Source organism: Dermochelys coriacea, chromosome 27 (assembly GCF_009764565.3).
Source record: "Dermochelys coriacea isolate rDerCor1 chromosome 27, rDerCor1.pri.v4, whole genome shotgun sequence".
Taxonomy (NCBI): domain Eukaryota; kingdom Metazoa; phylum Chordata; order Testudines; family Dermochelyidae; genus Dermochelys; species Dermochelys coriacea.
This window is the reverse complement of record NC_050094.1, coordinates 8673035-8693004: the sequence shown is the minus strand read 5'-3', so window position 1 is coordinate 8693004 and position 19970 is coordinate 8673035. Positions and strand designations below refer to the sequence as shown.

General features: G+C 57.6%; 1 protein-coding gene across 1 annotated transcript; it reads right to left on the bottom strand.

The window, feature by feature from the left end:
- Positions 1 to 526: 526 nt before the first annotated feature.
- LOC119849127 (all-trans-retinol 13,14-reductase-like) lies at positions 527 to 18568 on the bottom strand. The gene is made up of 11 exons (XM_038385847.2): positions 18383 to 18568; positions 10228 to 10410; positions 8754 to 8983; positions 8185 to 8380; positions 6777 to 6974; positions 6573 to 6692; positions 6019 to 6157; positions 4306 to 4415; positions 3177 to 3343; positions 1945 to 2104; positions 527 to 1639 (listed from the first exon to the last, which is right to left on the bottom strand). Exons 1-11 carry the CDS (start codon positions 18540 to 18542, stop codon positions 1494 to 1496), a joined length of 1809 nt encoding a protein of 602 aa, XP_038241775.1. The 5' UTR covers positions 18543 to 18568; the 3' UTR covers positions 527 to 1493.
- Between the last annotated feature and the right edge of the window lie 1402 nt (positions 18569 to 19970).

The window sequence follows — 19970 nt, the reverse complement described above, 5'->3', positions numbered from 1 at the left end:
GGTGAAAGGGGTGTAGCAACATTATCTGTACAGTGATGACCGTCAGCTGAAATCAGGACAGAGGCGTGTTGACCAGCCAAGGCCGGGGAGGGGGGTAAACCAGTTTCTCCAAGCCAAAGGACAAGCTGACGCCTCTAGCCAGGTGTCATCAAAGCTAATGGGGGCATGCACGTAGCATATGACCATTCTTTGGCAAGGAAGGGGGGCAGGACCAAACAGATCCGAATGGTAGCAAACAATAGCAGCTTTTGGTCTCTGTCCTCACAGCGAGAATGACCTTTATCTAGGGGTGACCTTCAGGAAAATGCATTTGCAAAGGGTGGCTGAACTATAAAAATTAGGGGCAAAAACACCCCCAGGGGATCGCTCCCCAGCCAGCCATGGCCTGCTGTCTTTCACCGAAGACAACAAAAGACACAGCCTTTCGAAGCAGATCCTGGCCAGAAAATTGGATCAGCAGCGTTACAGGGGATCTGTGATCAGAGTTTCACCTTGAACCAAGCCTAGTTTCAGTTTAGAAAGAGTTTTACCTTTATTTATCCTGTAACCATTTCTGACTTCAATGCCTTCTACTTGTACTCACTTAAAATCTAGCTCTTGTAGTTCAATTAACAAATTTGATTCTTTAATCAAAACGAATCCAACATTGCAAACTGTTTGGGTAACTCCACTGAAGGTGGCAAGCTGTCGTATATTGAGCCGCTCAGAGGTGCAATGGACCACATATATCTGGACTGTCCAGGCAAGGGATGGACAGTGCAGAACACGCATTTTGGGGGGAAATCGGGGACTGGGAATGTGTTGAAGCCACCCGGGAAGTGGTAACCCAGGCTGGTGGAGTCAGAGGATGATTGGCGAGTGCTGGCAGGCTGCTGGGGCAGAGTTACTGGACCAGGGCTGTGGCTTTCCTCAGACACTCAGGGTGGGAACATGCCTGCTGACTGCAATGCACTCAAGGCAGCAGGCCAGGGGTAGTGCAACCCCCTCATTGGGCTTCACCCCAAAATGTCATAGGCAGAAAGCCAGGCTGGGTTTTGTCTCCTCATTTCAGGGCAATGGCCCAGCAGCTGGAGACACAGATGTTCGGGCCCAGGCTGCCACCCGAGCTTCCACCCGAGCTCACACCTCACAGGGTCCCAAAACACCTGCCCAAATGTCCACACCGCAATTAAGGATCCCCTTAGCCCGAGCCCTGCGAGCCTGAGTCAGCTGGCACGGGCCAGCCACAGGGATCTAATTGCCATGTAGACCAATCCACGGAGCCAGCGGCCGGGATGGGTGGAGGGAAATCCCAAACTGGGGGTGGAAAAGCAGGTTTGGGGGTGAGAACGTGTGTGTAGACGAGGCTCCGACCTTCCTTCTCCGGCACGTTCCCGGCCCCAGGGAAAGCGCTGGGGCACGGCGAGTCTGAGCATCAGAAGACAGAGGTGGGGCAGCTGGTCCATGGGTCACGTGAGCAGGGACGGGGTCCACTTCCCCCCCCGGGGGGGCCCCTAGGCTGCTTTCTTGCCGCGCCCCCTCTTGAGCCTCTTCTTCAGGAGCTGCAGGTCCAAGTAGAGGATGCGGTTGAGGACAGTGGAGGCGCAGATGAGGCCGCCGTGCAAGGCGCCGGCCAGGCCGCAGCTAAAGACATCCTGCCCTGGAAGAGGGACACACGGGAGGGCATCAGACAGTGGAACAGCCACACTGCCCCCGAGCCCGCTCGCCACCCAGAGCAGCCCGCCCCGGGCAGGGGGGGACTCGTGCTCTGGGTTCAGCTCCACCAACCCGGCCCTGGAGGGACACCCCCCCACCCCCACCCCGCTCCTGTGAAGTCAGGGCTCAACCCAAGAGTAGGGGCCAACCTGCCAGGTCCCCACCAAGGCCACCCCAACGCCTAGGCAGAGCGGGTTGAGCGCCAGCGGCTGGGGTGGGGACGGCACCGGGGCCAGAGGCTGCCCTTACCCGTGAGGTAGAGGTTCCGGACGGGCGTCTCCGCCCGCATGGTGGCCACAATGGCCGGCGCGAAGCGGCTCACGTCGTGCTCGGCCCCGTAAATCTCGCCGCGGGGCGTCCCCAGGTAGTGCTGGTTGGTGAGAGGGGAGGCCGCCTCCAGGAACTCCACCTGCCCAGCGGGAGGGGGACAACATGCAGGCCAGGGAGCGATGTGAGGCTACAGAAAACGCCCACCGCCAGCCCTTCCAGCCCCCGCGCCCTGCCCCTCAACCCACTCCCCCCCACAGCATGGACTCTAGGACCCCATGATGTCCAACTATACAGGCCCAAGTCCTTCCAGGTCAGGGTCCTTGCCCCATTGCCCTTGGACCCCCACTCCACCCATCCGCCCGCCCGCTCTCAGCTTGTCTTCCCTGGGAAAGGAGGGGACTAAAAAAGTGTTAACACGTGAACATTCCAGTGCCGACACGGCAAGCTGTATTTCCGTGTGTTCGCTGAGTGAGGCGGGCCCTCGGCTCCCTGCTATGTACACATGTGTGTGTGCATGTACCTGCGTGTGTGCATGTGTGTGTGCATGTCCCGGGTGCAGTGATCTCTTCACAAGCCAGGGCCTTCGCCTGGATCCAAAGGCTCCCCTGGAGGTATCAAAGGGGTCTCCGGTTGCTTTTCAGAACCAGGCTTTCGGGTCGGGTTAAGCCTGGGCTCACCACTAAGGGAGCCCTTGACCAGCTACTCCACGTGCAAGCAACAGCTTGCCTTGTCTACACTAGGGCTCTAACACGGGTGTGGAATCCAACTATTTTCCAATGTGGACATGGCTTCTGGCCGCCACCAGTCCCCGTGACACGCCGTGAACGGACTCTAGTAATGTCCCCTCTGTGCCAGCTAATCGCGGTTATCACGTGGTGGCAAACCAGCTGTCGCAGGACTTTCGCTCCTACAATCCCTTGTGGCTCTTCCCCCGCCCCACTGAGCTGAGTACGAATCCTCCCCTGCAGTTCCAGGCCCAGAGACCAAGAGGCTGATCTGAGAACCTGGACCTGCCCTCACCCACTACGTACAGGGCCATGCCTACTTCAACTTGAGCTTTGGGTCCTCCTGGGACCTTCTGGCAGCTAGCCTTTGGGCACAGAGCGATGGAGCTATGGGGCTAATGGTTCCAGGGGTCACTGGTCACAGAACTACTGGCCCCCCAGTAGAAACCGGCACAGGCCCACTGGAGGAGTCTACTGGGGTGTCACCTTGCCACAGAGCTGAGGGAACCTCTCCAAGGCCATGTCCAGCAGCCGCTGGGCGATCTCCATTTTGTAGGCCTGGTAGTCAGCCCCTCTGTTCTTCACACCAGCCCCTGACCACTCTTCGAACCACTCGTAGCGAGCCATGGTCAGGATGGTCATGCAGGACCGGCCTGGAGCACAGGGAGAGGACAGAGCTGATTCAAGCTGGCCCCAAATCTCTGGGGACCCTCCTGAACAGGCCCCTGCCCCAACCAACACTCCCCCATACTGTGATGTTGGGCCAACCCCCCAAATGGGAGAAGGACATCTGGAGCCCCCTGAAACGTGGTTGTGGGGGCAGGATGGCTGTCCTAGATGCGCACGCACGGCCAGGGCGACATATTGATGGGAGCCACTGCCCTAGTACTGGGTGTCGGCCTGAAAGATATGGGACTGGGTCTTCAGCCAGCGTGAACCAGGAGGACACCTGGCCTGCACTCTAGCTCAGACACAAGCTACTGGGTTCACCAGCGGCCTCTGCTGAGCAGGGGGCAGCACCTCCCTCCGGGGCAGGAATCCCCGGGGGCAGCCGGGGTGGTGACGCTTAGACCGACACTCGGAGGGCAACACGACCCTGAAGCGAGCCTCCCAGCCCGTGGAGTCAGACGTGCATGAGCTGGGCTCATCTAGCACCCTGAAAACGAGAGTGGGTGTTGTGGCTCGGGCTGGTGCTTGGGCTCTCCCACGTAGCAGGTTGGGAGAGCGCCAGAGCCCCAGCACAACACCCCATCTGGCATTTTCTCCAGCCCTCTAATGATTGGGGTTTGTCCCCGGGACATTTCACCATTGGCCAGGGGACGGCACGATCCTTAGATCCAGGGGCACCATACGGAGGGTGGCAGGGGTTTAAGGATGGGGCAACAGGCCCATGTGAGAAGTGTGAGCCGGTTGGCTACTGGATAGGGTGGCCAGCAGGTACAGAGACGGCCACTTCTTAACCTTTGCAGGACTGGCTCAGTCTTGCTGGTCCTTGGCCAGGAGGCATCTCCTTGACCTTCCATGAACAGGAACCTCCTCTGTCCTCATATCCCCCCGCCCCATCCTCCAATGGTTCCCAGCTCCGGGACACTTTTGCCAGTCTCCAGGTGGGTACCTGGGTGCCTCTGCTGGTACGTGGGGTCCTTGGCTGATGGAAAGGTGATGAACATCATGGGCATGTTCTCACTGACCTCCTCCCTCCTGAGGTCAGCATAGCGGGTCATCCTGAAAGGACCAGAAAGAGCGCAAATGGTACGGCAGGATGCCAGACCTCCTGGGGAGGAGGGGAAGGAGGAGGGCTGCACCCCAGCCCTCTACACCCATGAGCCGCCCTCGCCACCTACCCCCACCCCCTCCTGTGTGTGGAGTAACAGGGCCGCTCAGTGGGTGGTGAGGGCAGAATGCGTTCTGCCAGGGGGCAATTCCCATCACCTCCCCCTTACAAGTGAACGAGTCTGAACTCAGCCGCAAACCGCTCCCCTGGGACCTGCCCTCCAGGTCTGACCTTGACCCCTGGGGCCTGGCATGCGAGCAGCTCTGGGTCACAGCACATGGTGGGGCGAGGGGCTGAGGTCACAGGCTTCGGCTGAGCTGGGACACACCTAGCTCTCGCCTTGTCCTTCCATCACCTCCCTCTGGTATGGCCAACAAGTCCGCCTAGACAGAGGGCTGGTCTGCGCTCCGGAGTTAGGCCCAGTGCATCCACCCCGACCCCCATGCCTAGGTCACCCCTACCGCCCCTCCAGCAACAGAAGACTCCTTCCATTGCTGCGGCGTGTGTCTACACAATGGCTCCACAGCTCTGCCGCTGTCGTGTTTCCAGCGCGGACGTCCCCTAGCGGACATCCTTACCGCACTCACACCCCACCACGACCGTGTCGACAGACCCTGCGAGCCAGAAGGGAAGAAGAACGCTTGAAGAGACAGCATGGTCTAGTGGGCAGGTTCTGCCACTGACCTGCTGGGTGACCTTGGGCTAGGTGCTTCCCCGCCCCGTGCCTCAGTTTCCCCTCCCTCTCTTCATCTCTCAACTATTTATATGGTAAACTCATCAGAGCCAGGACTGTCTCTTCTTACCATGTGTCCGTACAGCGCCTAGCACAATGGGGCCTTTAGTTGCTATCTAACATCAACAATAACCATTGGAACGTAGAGAGGACAAGGAATAGTAACTTTTGCTTCTACGGCTCCTTCCATCAGCAATACTTAAAGTACAGACCCTGTCTATTTAATTCCATCATTAACCGTGCTCTGGTCAGCGTCTTCTGATGAAAGTAAGCATTTTTCATTTGCATAAAGTTTTCCATTACTACTTCCGTTTCCCGTTCACCTCCCCAAGCGTGCGGCAGGTGAGGGACATGCAGGGATCCTGTCACTCGCCCTTGAAATGCGCCCACCTCTGGGGCAGGACAAAGCATCTGTTTGCCAGCACGCAGCAATGATGCACAGCAGCGTTGGGCAGGAAAGGAGGAAAAATCCCACCTGGGAGTCTAAGCGGGTGGCTTGGGGGTGGAATCAGTTTCAAATGTAAACTCCTCTGTTATTCTGTGGCCAGGACTAGCATGGCCTTGCTCTCGGCTGGGGACCCTGAGCACTACCATAAAGCAATTAAAGGATAGAATGGGGCCAGGTCACTGGGTCTACCACAAGCTGATCCCTTTTGGCCTTAAGATCTCCGATGCTCTATGCTTCTGAAGAGCACCACAGGATCTGTACCAACCGAGGCACAGGATCAGGACCCAGGTGTCAGAGATGGGACAGGCAGAGAAGCACACCTGCTCTGAGGGGGCAACCGAGAGGTCCCAGGGACCTTTGGCCTGCCACTTACATCTCGTCCAGATCATTGTGCAGGTAGATCCAGTAGTTGGTGGATTTGATGCCCAGCTCCTCGGTGGTCCCCTGGAGGCCCACGAAGACCAGAAAGGAGCCCATGCTATGCTGTACCATGCTGAGCACAGACTGGATCCCTGTAAGAGAGAACGAGGGGTTGGGGGGGGGTACAGATGGGTGGAGCAGGGAAAAGCCGCTGGTGATTGCTGTGGTACCCCAGGCTAACACAGTCTGTCTCTCCAGCCCCTGCTAGTTCTGAGCCAGCTCCTGCCCCTGGGGTTTTGCTCCCAGTCTTTCAGCACAAGCAGGCGAGCCTCATGCTTTGGGGTCTGGAGGCCCAGGGTTCAATTCCATGGGGCCGCCCTAGGACTTCCCAGATGCGCCCAGGAGAACAGGACAGCCCGACACTGGCAGCCGCGCCCATCCATTCTCTCTGCCACCCCATGGACTGGTGCCAGTTGTCTGCAAGACTGGGCCCTTGCCTGGGCTCCTGGAGAGGGGTGGGGCAGACACCACCTCTGCTGAGGTCCCAGAGGGCTGCTCCCCCTTTACCTGCTTTGCTCCTGATCTCTGCGGGCAGCAGGGTCCCAAAGGTGTTGAATATCCCAGCATCCGAGATCACTACGGGGGCATAAACCATCTCCTCCTGGCCCCGCTTCTGCACCGCCACTCCTGCCGGGAGACAAGGACACCAGACACTAGCAAACGCACTTCCGCCGTGTGGGGAGGGGTAACCCAGGTGCCCCCGGGACTCACCCAGAGCCGTGCCACCCTCGGACAGCAGGATCCTCCCCACGCGGGCTCTCACCAGCACAGCGCCTCCAGCCCGCTGGATCACCGGGATGGCGTGGAAGGCGATTTCGCTGGCTCCCCCTCGTGGATACCACGCACCGCGCTTGTAGTGGTGCATTATGAGGGCGTTGATGAGGAAGCTGCAGTCCCGGGGGGGAACGCCTGGCAGCAAGGGAGCATGTCACAAAAAGTAACCACTCCCCCCACGGATTTCACTCCAACCCCAGAGGCCGAGTCCTTGCACTGGAATGCCCCAGACATCAGCAAGGCCTGAACCTGATGTTGCCCTGGATTTCTAGGGGGTATATACCCCAGAATGTGACAAGCTAATTGCAGCCATATTAGCGAAGGGTTCATTTGCAGACAGGCTTTTAGAAACAAGGTCATAACTACTGGCAGTTTTGCTAATCAGAATGGGAGGAGGGGCGGAAAAATAAATAACTGAGACTGAAAGGAGATATGTGGATGGACAGCCTCGAATCTAGATGGGTCTGATAGTAAAAGTTTATTGAAAGTTAGAAAAGGGATGATTTAGTGGTGGGTCATTCTGACCTATGTGTTTTGTAGAGTTAATTATAGAAAGTTTAGATGATACCAGTGTACTTCGGGAGCAGTCCCGGGGAGCTATCCTGGGAGAGATGTTTTCCTCGCATCTTTACTCCCCAGCAGGGATGCGTTTGACCAGCGCAGACCTGTCGTGGATTACTCAATACCGTCTCCAAATATTGGCAAATAGCTGGGATGTTCTAAACCTGCTGTCTATGTTTGTGTGTGCTTAAATCTAATAAACTGCAGTGTTAGACAAGAGCGCATTTAATCCTTCATCGGACAGAATCGTTGAGCTCCTGTTGATTTGTTCCTGGAGTGAAATAGTTAAGTTGCCCCTATTGGGGGTTCTGACAACCCTGGGTAACACTGGTACCCTCAACATACGCGCCTACCCGCTGAGCTAAGGGAGTAACTCCACCACCTGTAAGGCAGTAGCAGGCTGTCATATTACACCATTGAGGGTATTATATATAACGACACGTTAATTACTCATAACATCACACAACAAATGAATAATAAACTAAACAAACTATGAAGTAAAATCATGAATAATGCTTATAATAAATGAATCATAAACTAAAATCATTGGCTGCATACTCCAGGACAACGGCTCCCCCCTGCTCAGTCAGTGTATTACCCAACCGCACTGACGTCCATGGAGCGGCATCGGGACGGTCAAGACGTTCCCAGGAGAGTAAGACATCCCCCACGCCTTCCCGGGCCCCTTGGCGTGGTTTAGCAGTCAGTTCCAAGCCTGCTGACCCAGGGCACCCTGCCTCATAGGGGAGAACCCCAGGGGGCAGGTGGCTGGGGCCCACCTCACCATAGAAGAAGTAGCTGAGGACCACCTGCAGGTCCTTGTTGGCCGTCAGCCGCTCCATGACCTCACTGTGGCTGGTGTCCACCATCTTGAAGACAGGGGAGATCCAGTGAATGAGGCCAGTGCGGATCAGCAGCATGGCCAGCCAGAGGGGGATCATCTTGAGTATAGCAATGAGGGGCACCCGTGTTGCCGCCATCTACAGGAAAGGCAAGAGCAACCCACAGTAACGGGCCTAGCAGAGCCTTCTGCCCCCTCGGGAAGGGAGGGAGAGGGTCCCAGCCATCTCAGCTCCTGAGGGGGAGACTCTCCAGCACAATGGCACCCGTGCATCACAAGGCAGCATGGTCCAATGGTCAGAGCATCAGACTGGGCCTCAGGACTTCAGGGCTCTGTTTCCTGCTCTGAGTGACCCTGGGCAAGTCACCTCCCCTCTCTGTGTCTCTGGTTTCCCCTCCAAGGCAGGGCCAGGTTCTGTCGCTGGGCGCATGTACAGCACCGAGCGCCGTGGGGCCCCGATCTCAGCTGGGGCTGCTGCAGCCAGGGGTCTGCTCCATGACCTCGGCTCTCACCTTGGACAGCCTCATGAACTCCCTGATGGCCTCCTTCTCTGCCGGGAATTGCTTCTCCAGCTCCTCCGCAAAGGTCCTTTTGCCCGAGCACAAGTGGTAGTCCCGGTCTCCTACCGTCACGCTGTCGTAGGGGTCCTCTAGCCTCACCCAGTCCAGCTGCCCATCCGTGAGCTGGTCCAAAGCCACCCGCAGCATGCCGTTTGGGTGCATCTGACCCACATAGTGGAGGCCTGCCAGGCCAGCGGGAGAGAGAAAGGATTAGCCCCGGTGATATGGAGTGGGGAGGGGCTTGGAAGGTGAGATCTTTGGGGATGCGGCTTGGAGAAAAGGGGGCAATCCAGGCCAGACCCATAACGTGCTGCGGCTAGCCAGAGGAAGCATGCCCCGGTGCCACGTACTGCGCACACGCCACCCCCTTGCTGAGATCTAATTGCCACGCTGCTAGCACCACGGCTGGGCAACTGGCCTATGGCTGGCAGAAGAGCCCCACCTACCCCGGCACCGGTAGCCACCTGGGCGGTCAGGCCCCATGCTGCTTAGCTTATGAGATCCGACATGAATCTGGCAGCCCACAGGGGTTAGAGCAGCTGGACAAAAGCGGCAGATGCTAGGGAGTTAAGTAAACCAATTAGCCATCATCATGCTCTTGGAGTCACTTTCAGAGAGATAGAGTTGGGGGGGTTGGCTTGGTTTTGACCTCAGCTAACCTTGCAGTTAGGCCCCATGTACCCGCGGCACCCTGCAGAGAGAGTGTACCAGCACCAAGGGGGAGTTGGGGGGGATTTTCACTCGACCATCCCCTAGAGGAATCAGACCACCTTCCGCCATGTTACCAATATTAATTAATTTCCCCCTTGGGCGGCAGATCATTATCATGACCCCCATTTTACAAATGGGGAAACTGAGGCACAGAGCAGGGGTGGGACTTGCCCGCCCCCCACCCCCCAGGTCATGCAGTGAGACCTCTCCCTCTTTCAAATGCTGCCTTAAATTCTCCTTTGCCACGATGCCCACAAAACCCCTCACAGTGGTGAGGCAGGCGATGCCCACTGTGCCAGCCAGTATGGCTCATCAATCCCTTCTGTTCCCCCATCTGCTCGCCCCTGGTTAACTGGGGGGGTCCCTGGAAAAATAGGCGCCCCCATGCACCCGACCCGCTCCGTCTGCCCAGCGCTCCTGCAGAGAGAAGCCCCCCCACCCAGATTTATATAACACAAAACCTCAAATACCAGGACTGTCCCTTTAAAATCAGGACATCTGGTCACCCTTCTGGCAGGAGTGCCAGGTGGGGTGGGGGCAAGCCCCCGCACCCTGACCCCATTTCCCCAGCAGGAGCGCCGCAGAGGGGGGAACTGCCCTCCGCCCAGGCAAGAAGCTGGGGGGGTCCCACAGGCCGGGCCCAGCCCCAAGAAATCCAACATTTCCCTTGATGTCCTTGCCCGCGAGCATCCAGCAGGCTTCTCCCGCCGCTTACCCACGTCAAACTCAAAGCCCTTCTCCTGGAAGGTGTGGCAGCACCCCCCAGCCTGGTCGTGCTGCTCCAGCACCAGGACCCGCTTGCCAGCCTTTGCCAAGACAGCTGCCACGGCCAGGCCTCCGATCCCGCTGCCGATCACGATGGCGTCCAGGTTGGGTGGCACCTTCTCCAGGGCAAAACCTGGCGAGGGAGGGCAAAGGGTTAACAACGCCAGAGCCCGCAGGATCCCGGGGCATGGGAGGGGAGACCCACGCCACGGCCCTATGCTGGGGGGACGTGGGGTCGCTGCCACCCAGCCCGAAACCCTCTGTCTCATTCTCCTGGCCCTGCTGCGGCATCTCACCCCAGACAGCCAGGAGGCATGGCCCCTGCGCTTCGGGAGGGGGGGTCGTTCCTACCAGGGAATCTGAGCCATAGGGCCTCAGACCCACCCTGCCCTGGTGTGAATGGCTGCAGGGACCTGGCAGGTGGGGGGGGGGGGGACAGGCATGTCCATCTAGTGCTGAGCAACTCACTACTTTCACTGGAGGGGGGCAGGTACCCGCGTCATTTTCACTAATTCTCTTGCGTGGGGGTTTCTCCCTTGGGGCTGGCTGGGGCTACGGTAAAAGGATTGCCCTAGTGGGAAGGGTGGGCGCTGACCCCGAGATTAACCCTTGATCTCCCCGAAAGGGGGTTGGGGCTTAGGCGGGGACGGCGGAGCCCATCTGCTGATGCCGGGGACCTCCGATGGGTGTCACAAATGAGATTTGGGGACGGTTCAGCAGGGACCATGTCAGAGCAGCTACCCTGACAAAGGGCAGCCTCCACCACCCCAGTGACTATAGGATACCACATAGGGGCTCCCTGGCAGGGGCTGGGCACCGCGCTCCGAGTAGACAGCGTCCCAGAGTAGCAGAAAGCTGGGGTCTTGCTGGGCCAGCTGGGGGTAGCTGCCCCGAACGAAACAGGCACGTGGCCAGCAGAACAAAAGGGCAGAGTGGAAAACATTTTGCAGCAACTGGGACAGGTGTGTGTCCCTGAGTGCTGCCCAGGGCATGAGGGGGTGCTGCTCTTGGCCCCAGCAATCCAGGGAGAGGCTCGGGGAGTCTGCCAGCAGCCGCCGGCTCATCCTACAGTCTGCCAAGCGGGTGGCTCCCATTACAGGCCCCACACCCACAGCAGGGCCCCTTAAGGAGAAGGCAGTCCCGACGACTGGGTCACGAATGCCCAAAGCAACCCAAGGCTGGGCGGCCACCTGCATCAGCTACCGACCTCAGACACGTGGGGCCTGGCCCGGGACGGAACAAGACTCCCAGGTAAGACCCCCTACCCAGCCTCTCCAGAGACAGGAGCAGCCTGGCAACAAGCAGCCCAGCTGCCGAAACCCGGTCATGCCCCCCCTTCCCCAACGCCCAGCACATGGCCCAAGGGGGCCACGGACCGACACATCCGGCCACACGACTGAGCGGATGGAGATGAACGTGCAGATGCTGCCCAGGGGCCTGCAGCGAATCCAGCAGCACGGAAGGGCCGGGTGGAGGGCCAGGAGGGTGACCGGACAGCAAGTGTGAAAAATCGGGATGTGGGGGGCAGTAATAGGAGCCTGTATAAGAAAAAGACCCCAAAATCGGAACTGTCCCTATAAACTCAGGACATCTGGTCACCCTAAGGGCCAGTGACCCGTCTGACCAAGATGGCTCAACAACGCAGCTGCTGGGAATGCGGGGAGGCTGGTCCCATTGTCAGGGGATGCAGGCAAAGGGCTCCCAACGGGGAGCCCTCGGGCACAGAACCAAGCCCCTAGAGACGAGGCCCAGCAGCTGCTGGGGAACCACCTGTGACGAAGCAGGCATGTTCTTAATGTTTCCTCTGAATATTGTGGGGGTGCCTCAGTTTCCCCTATGCAGTTCTTAAGTATCTAGGTGGTGGGATAAGGGTGTATATTCGTGGCAGAGCCCTAGAGGGCAGGTGTGTGCAGGGGTCTGGACACAGAGAATGGCCGACACCCTGTTTCCTGGCAGCTGATGGCCTGGGCCCTTCCCCCACTGCAAGGTGAGAGCCAAAGGGTTGGAGAACAAAGGAATCCGGTGACCTCCTGGCCCGGGAAAGGGACAAAGCCCAGAGGAGGAGGGGCTGGAGGGGGAGGCAGTTCAGGGCTGGCTGGGGACATGGAGTGAAGTGCAGACGGGGTTGTCTGGCTCACTGCCCCCAAAATGGACCCAGCTGAGGGGTCCTGTTCTCTGCACCTACAAGCTCTGGTTTAGACCATGTTCCTGTCGTCTAATAAACCGGCGGGCTGAGAGTCACGTCTGACTGTGAAGTTGGGGGGCAGGACCCTCTGGCTTCCCCAGGACCCCCCCTGGGCGGACTCGCTGTGGGAAGCGTACGGAGGGGCAGAGGATGCCGAATGCTCCAAGGTCAGACCCAGGAAGGGGGAAGCCGGGTGAGCTGTGTGTCCTGCAGACTGGCTGCGCCCAGAAAGAAGACTCCCCCAGAGTCCTGCCTGGCTCCGTAGGGAGCACGTCCAGAGCATCACCCGGGGACTCCGTGACACCACCTAAATTCCCTGGCAAGCACCTGCTCGCTCCTCAGCTGCATGCGGCTGTTTGCGCTGGGGGACGCTGGCTCCCAGGGGACCACAATCCAGAAGGGACAATTCCTCCAGCACTGGCCACCTCGCAACTTACCCTCCCCGAACCTGGCTCCAGCTAGTGGCTGGGAATGGGTCCCGCGCCCCTCCGGGGAATACCTGCAGAGCTCCAGGGTGCTTTGCTCATCATCGAGGGTACAAATCACAAGGTCTTACCTGCTGTTTGTCTCTGGGCTTAACCCTGGCTCTCCCCACAAGGGAGTTAGTGCGTAGTCAGGGGGCAGCCCCTTTAGTAAACCCCGCGGGGGTCCCCACCGGGTCCTGCTCCAGCTTGAGCTACAGAGCTGAGGGTGGACCACTCCCTGGTGAGTGACACTTGCCCAGCTGGGCCCAGCTGGCTCCAGGGGACACTGGAGCAAGTGTGAAACCCCTGAACTGATCCGGGATTCAAGCTGTCCCATCCCCGCCCCCCCCCGCCCCACCCCGCTCCTGAGCAGTGGGACAAAGCTCAGGCTGGGTTTTGCTTTAGCAAACAGCTTCACTCCGGTTTCAGGCTTAACCCAGGGTATCAGGGGTTATTTGCTCCGGCAGGATAGGCAGCCCCCTGGAGAGAGGGAGAGACAACCAGAAAGCCCAGGGGCAGGGGTGAATCCCCACTCCACTCTGCCTCGGTGGTCCTAGCTGTCAGGGGAATGAGCAACGAGATGGCAGAAAACCCCACCCCAGTGTCCCATGGCCGATCTCCGGGGTGAGGGCTGGCCAGCTCTGGGCTGGGCAGAGATCCAGAGAGTGGCATCGTAAAGAGACTGGACTGGTTGACTGGCACCAAACAGAGGGCTTGTTCAGGGGCAGCGAGTTGTATGGGCCCGTGGTGTCTGGGCTCCAGAAATATTCAGGGCCTCACAACCCAAACTCCTCATCCCCAGCCCCGTCCCACCCCAGAGTCCACATCCCCCAGCCAGAGCCCTCACACCCCCCCCACAGCCCTCTGCCCCATCCTGAGCTCCCTCCTGCTCTGTGAACCCCTCATCCCCAGCCCCACCCCGCAGCCCTCATCCTCCCCACACCCCAACTCTCTGCCCTAGCCCTGAGCCCCCTCCCACATCCCAAACCCCTCATCCCTAGCTCCACCCCAGAGCCCACACCCCCAGCCAGAGCCCTCATCCCCCCACACTCCCCCCACATTGTGCAGTGCAGGGAAACTGTTAAACACTTGCTGTTTCCAGTCCATTTTTACATTATTTTGAAAAATATATGTCGGTTTACAAGGCTGGGAGGTGGGGGGACAACTTGGACCCGTTCTGGGCACCAGCAAAAATTATACAAACCTGCTGCCCCTGGACTTGTTTCCGGGTGAACTCCTGCCTCCCCCAAGGACAGGTCTTCACCCCCAGGCAACAGCTGATGTGGACCCCCCCTGCTAGCCAGGGAACCCCCACACCGGACACAAGCCCCAGATCGACCCAAAGAGAGAGGATTTGATTCTCATTGACACCCCGGCCCCCTTGCATTGCCAGAGCTGCTGGAAGGACCCTCGGCATGGCCGCTCTCTCTCTCTCTGTCTGGATCTAGAGTAGCAGCCGTGTTAGTCTGTATCCACAAAAAGAAGAGGACGACTTGTGGCACCTGAGAGACTAACAAATTGATTTGAGCATAAGTTTTCGTGAGCTACAGCTCACTTCATCGGATGCATCGGACTAAATTTGTTAGTCTCTAAGGTGCCACGAGTACTCCTTTTGTCTGGATCTGATTCTTAAGCAGGACGAGGCCCAAAACCAGCCAGCCAGCCCGACGCATGAGCTGGAGCGAACACACAACTCCAGCACGGGAGCGGAGGGAGATAAAAAAAAAAAGCCCAGCCCCGGCAGAACAGAATAGACACAGATTAAATCTAAAAACACGTGCCCGGAAGGGCTTGTTCTATCTGCCCCGGACCATGGGGATTATCGTGCCGCTGGATAATGACGAAATCGGTGGCTGGGCTGAGTCAAAGCCACAGCGCCAGAAGGTGGAGGAAGGTGCAGATGGAAACAAAGATTCAAAATGAAACGGGGATCAGGGGCAGGGGCACGAGCACAGGGCACCCGCAGGACTGGCTGGACCGGCTGTTCGCCCAGACATCGCGGGGCATGCGGGGGGAGTCTGTCGGTCCCCAAATTAGTCCGTGTCTTGGAGAAGTGATGCGGCCCGGCTGAGGCCAGGGCCTGGCTGTGAGCTGCCCCTTTTCTCACCTTGGCTGCCTTGCACCTGGCTTAGGGGACATCAGCGGACGTCCCCATGCCAATCTGGTGTCCTGGGCCAGCTTCTGCTTCCATGGCTGGGCAGGTTTCAAACGAAGCATCTGGCTCTGGGGAGCGGGTCTTCAGGGTCGGTTACCTGAGTAATACTGACTCACACAACTAGCATCCTTCACCCCGGGGGGGGGGGGAACTCACCGAATTTTACGTGTGGGAGCAGTGAATCAATGCAAACAAACACACGCTCTGGAGGGAAACTGAGGCACAGTGAGGGGGAGTGACTTGCCCGAGGTCACAGAGCGGTGCAGGAGGGAATGGAACCCGGGAGTCCTGATTGCTAGTCCCCCACTTTGTGATCTCTTTGGAGTAGGGACCACCTTTTGGTTCTGCGTTCTTTCTTTGGCACCCACCCAGGCCGTGCCAGTCCCGCACACGACCAGGGCGAGTGGGCGGAGATGGTGTTGCCCGTACGGGGGGGTATGGTCCCTCCTGAGCTGAACCTGCGCCCACCAGATGCCGGCTCTGAACCATGACTGTAGCACCCCAGAGAGCAGGGGTGTGATGCGAGAAACGATCCCCCTCTCTCGCCTTGCGATCAGGCCAGAACAGCGCAGGTGCGAGGTGGTTTTTTTTGGAAGCAGGTTCCTATTGTCTAGATTTACTAATAACTTTGAATATTTGTTTCCTGTTATTAGCCACACAAATTTGATACAAAGAGAAATGGGAGCGGCCGCTTTAAGAAAAGACAGGGTGGGGGCACGGAAAGGGGGTCTGAAGCAGGCAGGGGGGGGATTGCTAGCAGAAAAGGTTGCCAGGGCACGGGGGGTGGGTCTCTGCCTGCAAAAAGCTCGTAAGAACAAATGGTTTCACTTCCCCGCGGGAACAACGTTCTCCTTGCAAAGCTGGGTCTTGTGATTCAGGGGGTGACAAATATGGATATTTGTTCTGGGCCCCAGGCTGCAAAATGGAGCTTGCAAATTCTCCCAGGATCTCCTGACTCTGATGGAGTGGCTGGGCATGGCACGGGCCGATGCAACAAATATGAGGGCCACTGGCCACGGAGGTTTGATCGGGTGGCTCCTGTGACATTTAGAAAAGGAAAGTGTTAGGTGAGTGGGGGGTGAGGTTCTGTCCCTGTTGCTCCATCTCAATGATTAAATTCAGGGTCTGATTCAGAAAGGGAAGGGGGCAAACCTGACCCAGAAAAGGCTAACCGGGGGGGGGGGATAACCCCCACGCAGGAATGGAAAGACACTTTCTTAGCTTCTCAGAAGATGGAGCAGGTAATGAGGCAGCGACCGAAGACGGGAGTGATTCGGAGCAGATGAAAACTGAACCATTGAACATGAGGGGCATAAGGGAACACAGCCTCGGATCCAGCAGAACTTGCCATCCGTGTTTAGGAAAGATTTCAGAACTACGCACCAGACTGGTGATTCCGTGCAACGGGCCAGGTTCAGTGTGACGAAGCAGGACTGTTCTTAATCTTTCCTCTGAATATTGTGGGGGTGCCTCAGTTTCCCCTATGCAGTTCTTAAGTATCTACGTGGTGGGATAAGGGTGTATGATTGTTGCAGAGCCCTAGAGGGCAGGTGTGTGCAGGGGTCTAGACACAGAGAATGGCCGACACCCTGTTTCCTGGCACCTGATGGCCTGGCCCTTCCCCCCCTGCAAGGTGAGAGCTAAAGGGTTGGAGAACAAAGGAATCCGGTGACCTCCTGGCCCGGGAAAGGGACAAAGCCCAGAGGGGCTGGAGAGAGTTTAAGTTTGGGGCTGGCTGGGGACATGGAGTGAAGTGCAGACGTGGTTGTCTGGCTCACTGCCCCCCAAAATGGACCCAGCTGAGGGGTCCTGTTCTCTGCACCTACAAACTCTGTGTTAGACCATGTTCCTGTCGTCTAATAAACCTCTGTTTAACTGGCTGGCTGAGAGTCACGTCTAACTGCAAAGTTGGGGGGCAGGACCCTCTGGCTTCCCCAGGACCCCGCCTGGGCGGACTCGCACCAGATTGGTGATTCCGTGCAATGGGCCAGGTTCAGTTCCAGACGTCTGGCAACCAAAGTGATAATGGATTAAAGAGGGATTATCGTGGGCCAGCAGTTCTAGAAGGTGGGATCCGTGCACTCAGCCCAGGACTAAAACTCCGAAGTGGTACGGAGTCAGAGCGATCTGCCCAAAAGGCCGGGTCTACACTGCGAATGCTTTGCTGGTATAGCTATGCCAGCAGGGCCCCCACTTTAGACCCAGTATATGCCACCGGAAGGAGCTTTTTCTGCCAGCATAGCCACCCACTTCCCCAGACGACACATTAGCTATGCCCACAGGAGCACTCTTCCACTGACGTAGCTGCATCTACACCGGGGTTTTGCTGGCACCGCATTTGGTTTTATCACACCCCTGACCAACACAGCTATACAACCAACCAAACAGTGTAGTGTAGACATGGCCTAAGGCAGACCCTAGGGACATATTACGCTGACAAAAGTGCCACCAATCTCTGTCAAACATTAACAAAGGCAGTTCAAGAACTCAGCAAGGGACACCACTGGATTTCCTGGAGAGTGAAATGGATCTTGATCCACAACAATTATCTTTGCATCGGAGAAAGTGGAGTCTGCACTAAAATACCCCTCCGGAGTGGTTCAAAGTCAGTCGATTTGGACCAGAATATCAGAGCTGACCTAAAACAGTATTTATGGGATTTAAATGTAGCTGACTTTGGTTGGAAAAAGCCTGTAGCTTGGAAGTGAAGCACTGGCAAAAATCAAGAGCATCCGAGCAACTGAGGCTACCCCAAAGAAAGGCCACGCAGTCTGTTGTGGCGGAAGGAGAAACTAACAACCTCCCTCCCTGTTAAAGAGCATAATTGGACACAGCTAAATTCACTAGCTTCTCAAATGGAGCGGGACACTCAAGCAATCGGACAGCTAGCAACTGCACTGGCAGCTCTCACCCAGAGCGCGAGTTCAGGGAATCCCTAAACTAATCCCCCAGCAGACACCAGAAAGGACAAACGCGGGGGAATGATCAGAGAGGCCGTCAGAACGGCCCGCAGGAAACCTCAGCGGACAGGTGTGATCGCTGCTATACCCGGCCAGGGGCTGGCAGGTGCCAGATGCCTCAGCCGTCGGGAAACAGGAGAGGGTCACAACCGGGAGGGGCAGGGAGTGAGCGACCCCCCCTCCGGGGGAAGTCCAAGGATACGCGCCCCTACTGCCAGCCAAAAGGCGACGAGGGACAGGCGCCCGTGGGACGGTGTCGAAGCCGCCCAGTTGCGGTTTAGAGCTCACGCTCTCCCCCCGCCGGCCCTTGGCACGCTCCCTGGCTCACGCTCTGCACTTACCCTGCTTCAGGACCTTGTCCCTGACCTTCTGATCCATGACCAGTGGCCTGGGGGGCTGCAGGGGCCCCCCGGCAAAGGGGTTCCCCGCCCGGCCGAAGCGCCGGGCCCCCAACAGCCCCAAGGCCAGCAGGCAGAGGCAGAGAACAAGCACCGGCCACATTGCTGCAAGCTGCAGAGCTCAGCACAAATCCCGAGCAAAGGAGGCGGCTGGAGTCTATGTGGGCTGGGGTGGGGTGGGAGCAGCAGGTGGGCAGGGAGCCGGCTTGGCCTCAGTCCCAGCAGATAAGCCAAGGGCTGTTAACTCTTTGCTCAGCGCTGCCTGGGGATGCCAGGCCAGGCTTTGCAATAGCCGGGCAAACGAAGTGGAGGCACCATGGATCCAGCCAGTGCCTCCGCTGCTCTGGGATACATTGATGCACTGCTCCAGACAAACTTACGCACGCCGCCCTGAAGACAGACTGACCCCCCCCACACACACATACACACCCACACCCCTTTGCTCCTTCAGATACAGTGACACACACACACACACACATACACACACACACACACACACACGGCACCGCAGCAGACACGCTGGCTGTAAGGCGAGCCTGGAGAAGAACAAACCGCGTTCAGCACAGCTGCTCCTTGGCCCAGTTGGGTTTAACCAGGGCTCCCCACATCAGCCCAGGGAGTGGTTTGCAGCCGTCCACAGGTACCACTGGCTCTTGGCACTTGCTCAGCTCCACGGGGCTGACACGTGTCAGCATCAGGCGTAAGACCAATGCCCTAGAGTGCAGCAAAGGCCACGTTCACACACATCTTGCTCCGCACCTACTGATTTGCACATGCAAGCCCATGCACACCACTCATGCAGACACACTCTCACGCACACACACACCCCTTGATTCATTCAATTCCACCCAACGGCAAACACACACTCATCCAGACATATGCCCGCTCATCAGATACTCACTAGCAAATGGACCCTTGCAATAACAACCTGCCCCTCTCCAGAGTCTTCCCACTGTAGATCTCCAGGCCTTTTACAGACAAGAATATTCATTTGAACCCTTTCCAGTCTCACCTTCCCAGGAGATCAGCCCGTATTGTTAACACAGATGGGGAAACTGAGGCACAGAATGCCCAATTCTCCTCTCACACCAATTTTACAACAGTGTAACTTACTTGGCTTCCTTGGAGGATGCCTCTGAAATGCCTGCGCCAAGGAGGACAAGATGAAGACAACACAGCCAGCATGCGTGAGGATTTTTTTTTTTTGCTTTAAATTTAATAAAAGTAACTGAAAAGTAACAAAAGGAGTCATTCACTGGCAGGTACATGGGATCAGCTCACGCGACCGAGAAATAAAAGAAAAGTACAGCATCAGGGCTCCGAGCGTCTAGCAACCCAGCTCAGAAAGTAACTAGGAATAGAAAAGTCAGTACAAAAAAGTCGCTGTCATTCGTTCAATCGGACAAGAAGGGACCGACAGACAGGGGAGGCCGGGGGGACTTAACATTTTAAATTAGGGGCCAGCTCCTCCCCTGGTGTAAAATGCCACTGCTGGCAAAGCCCATCACAGCCCCCAGCTACAGGGAACAAG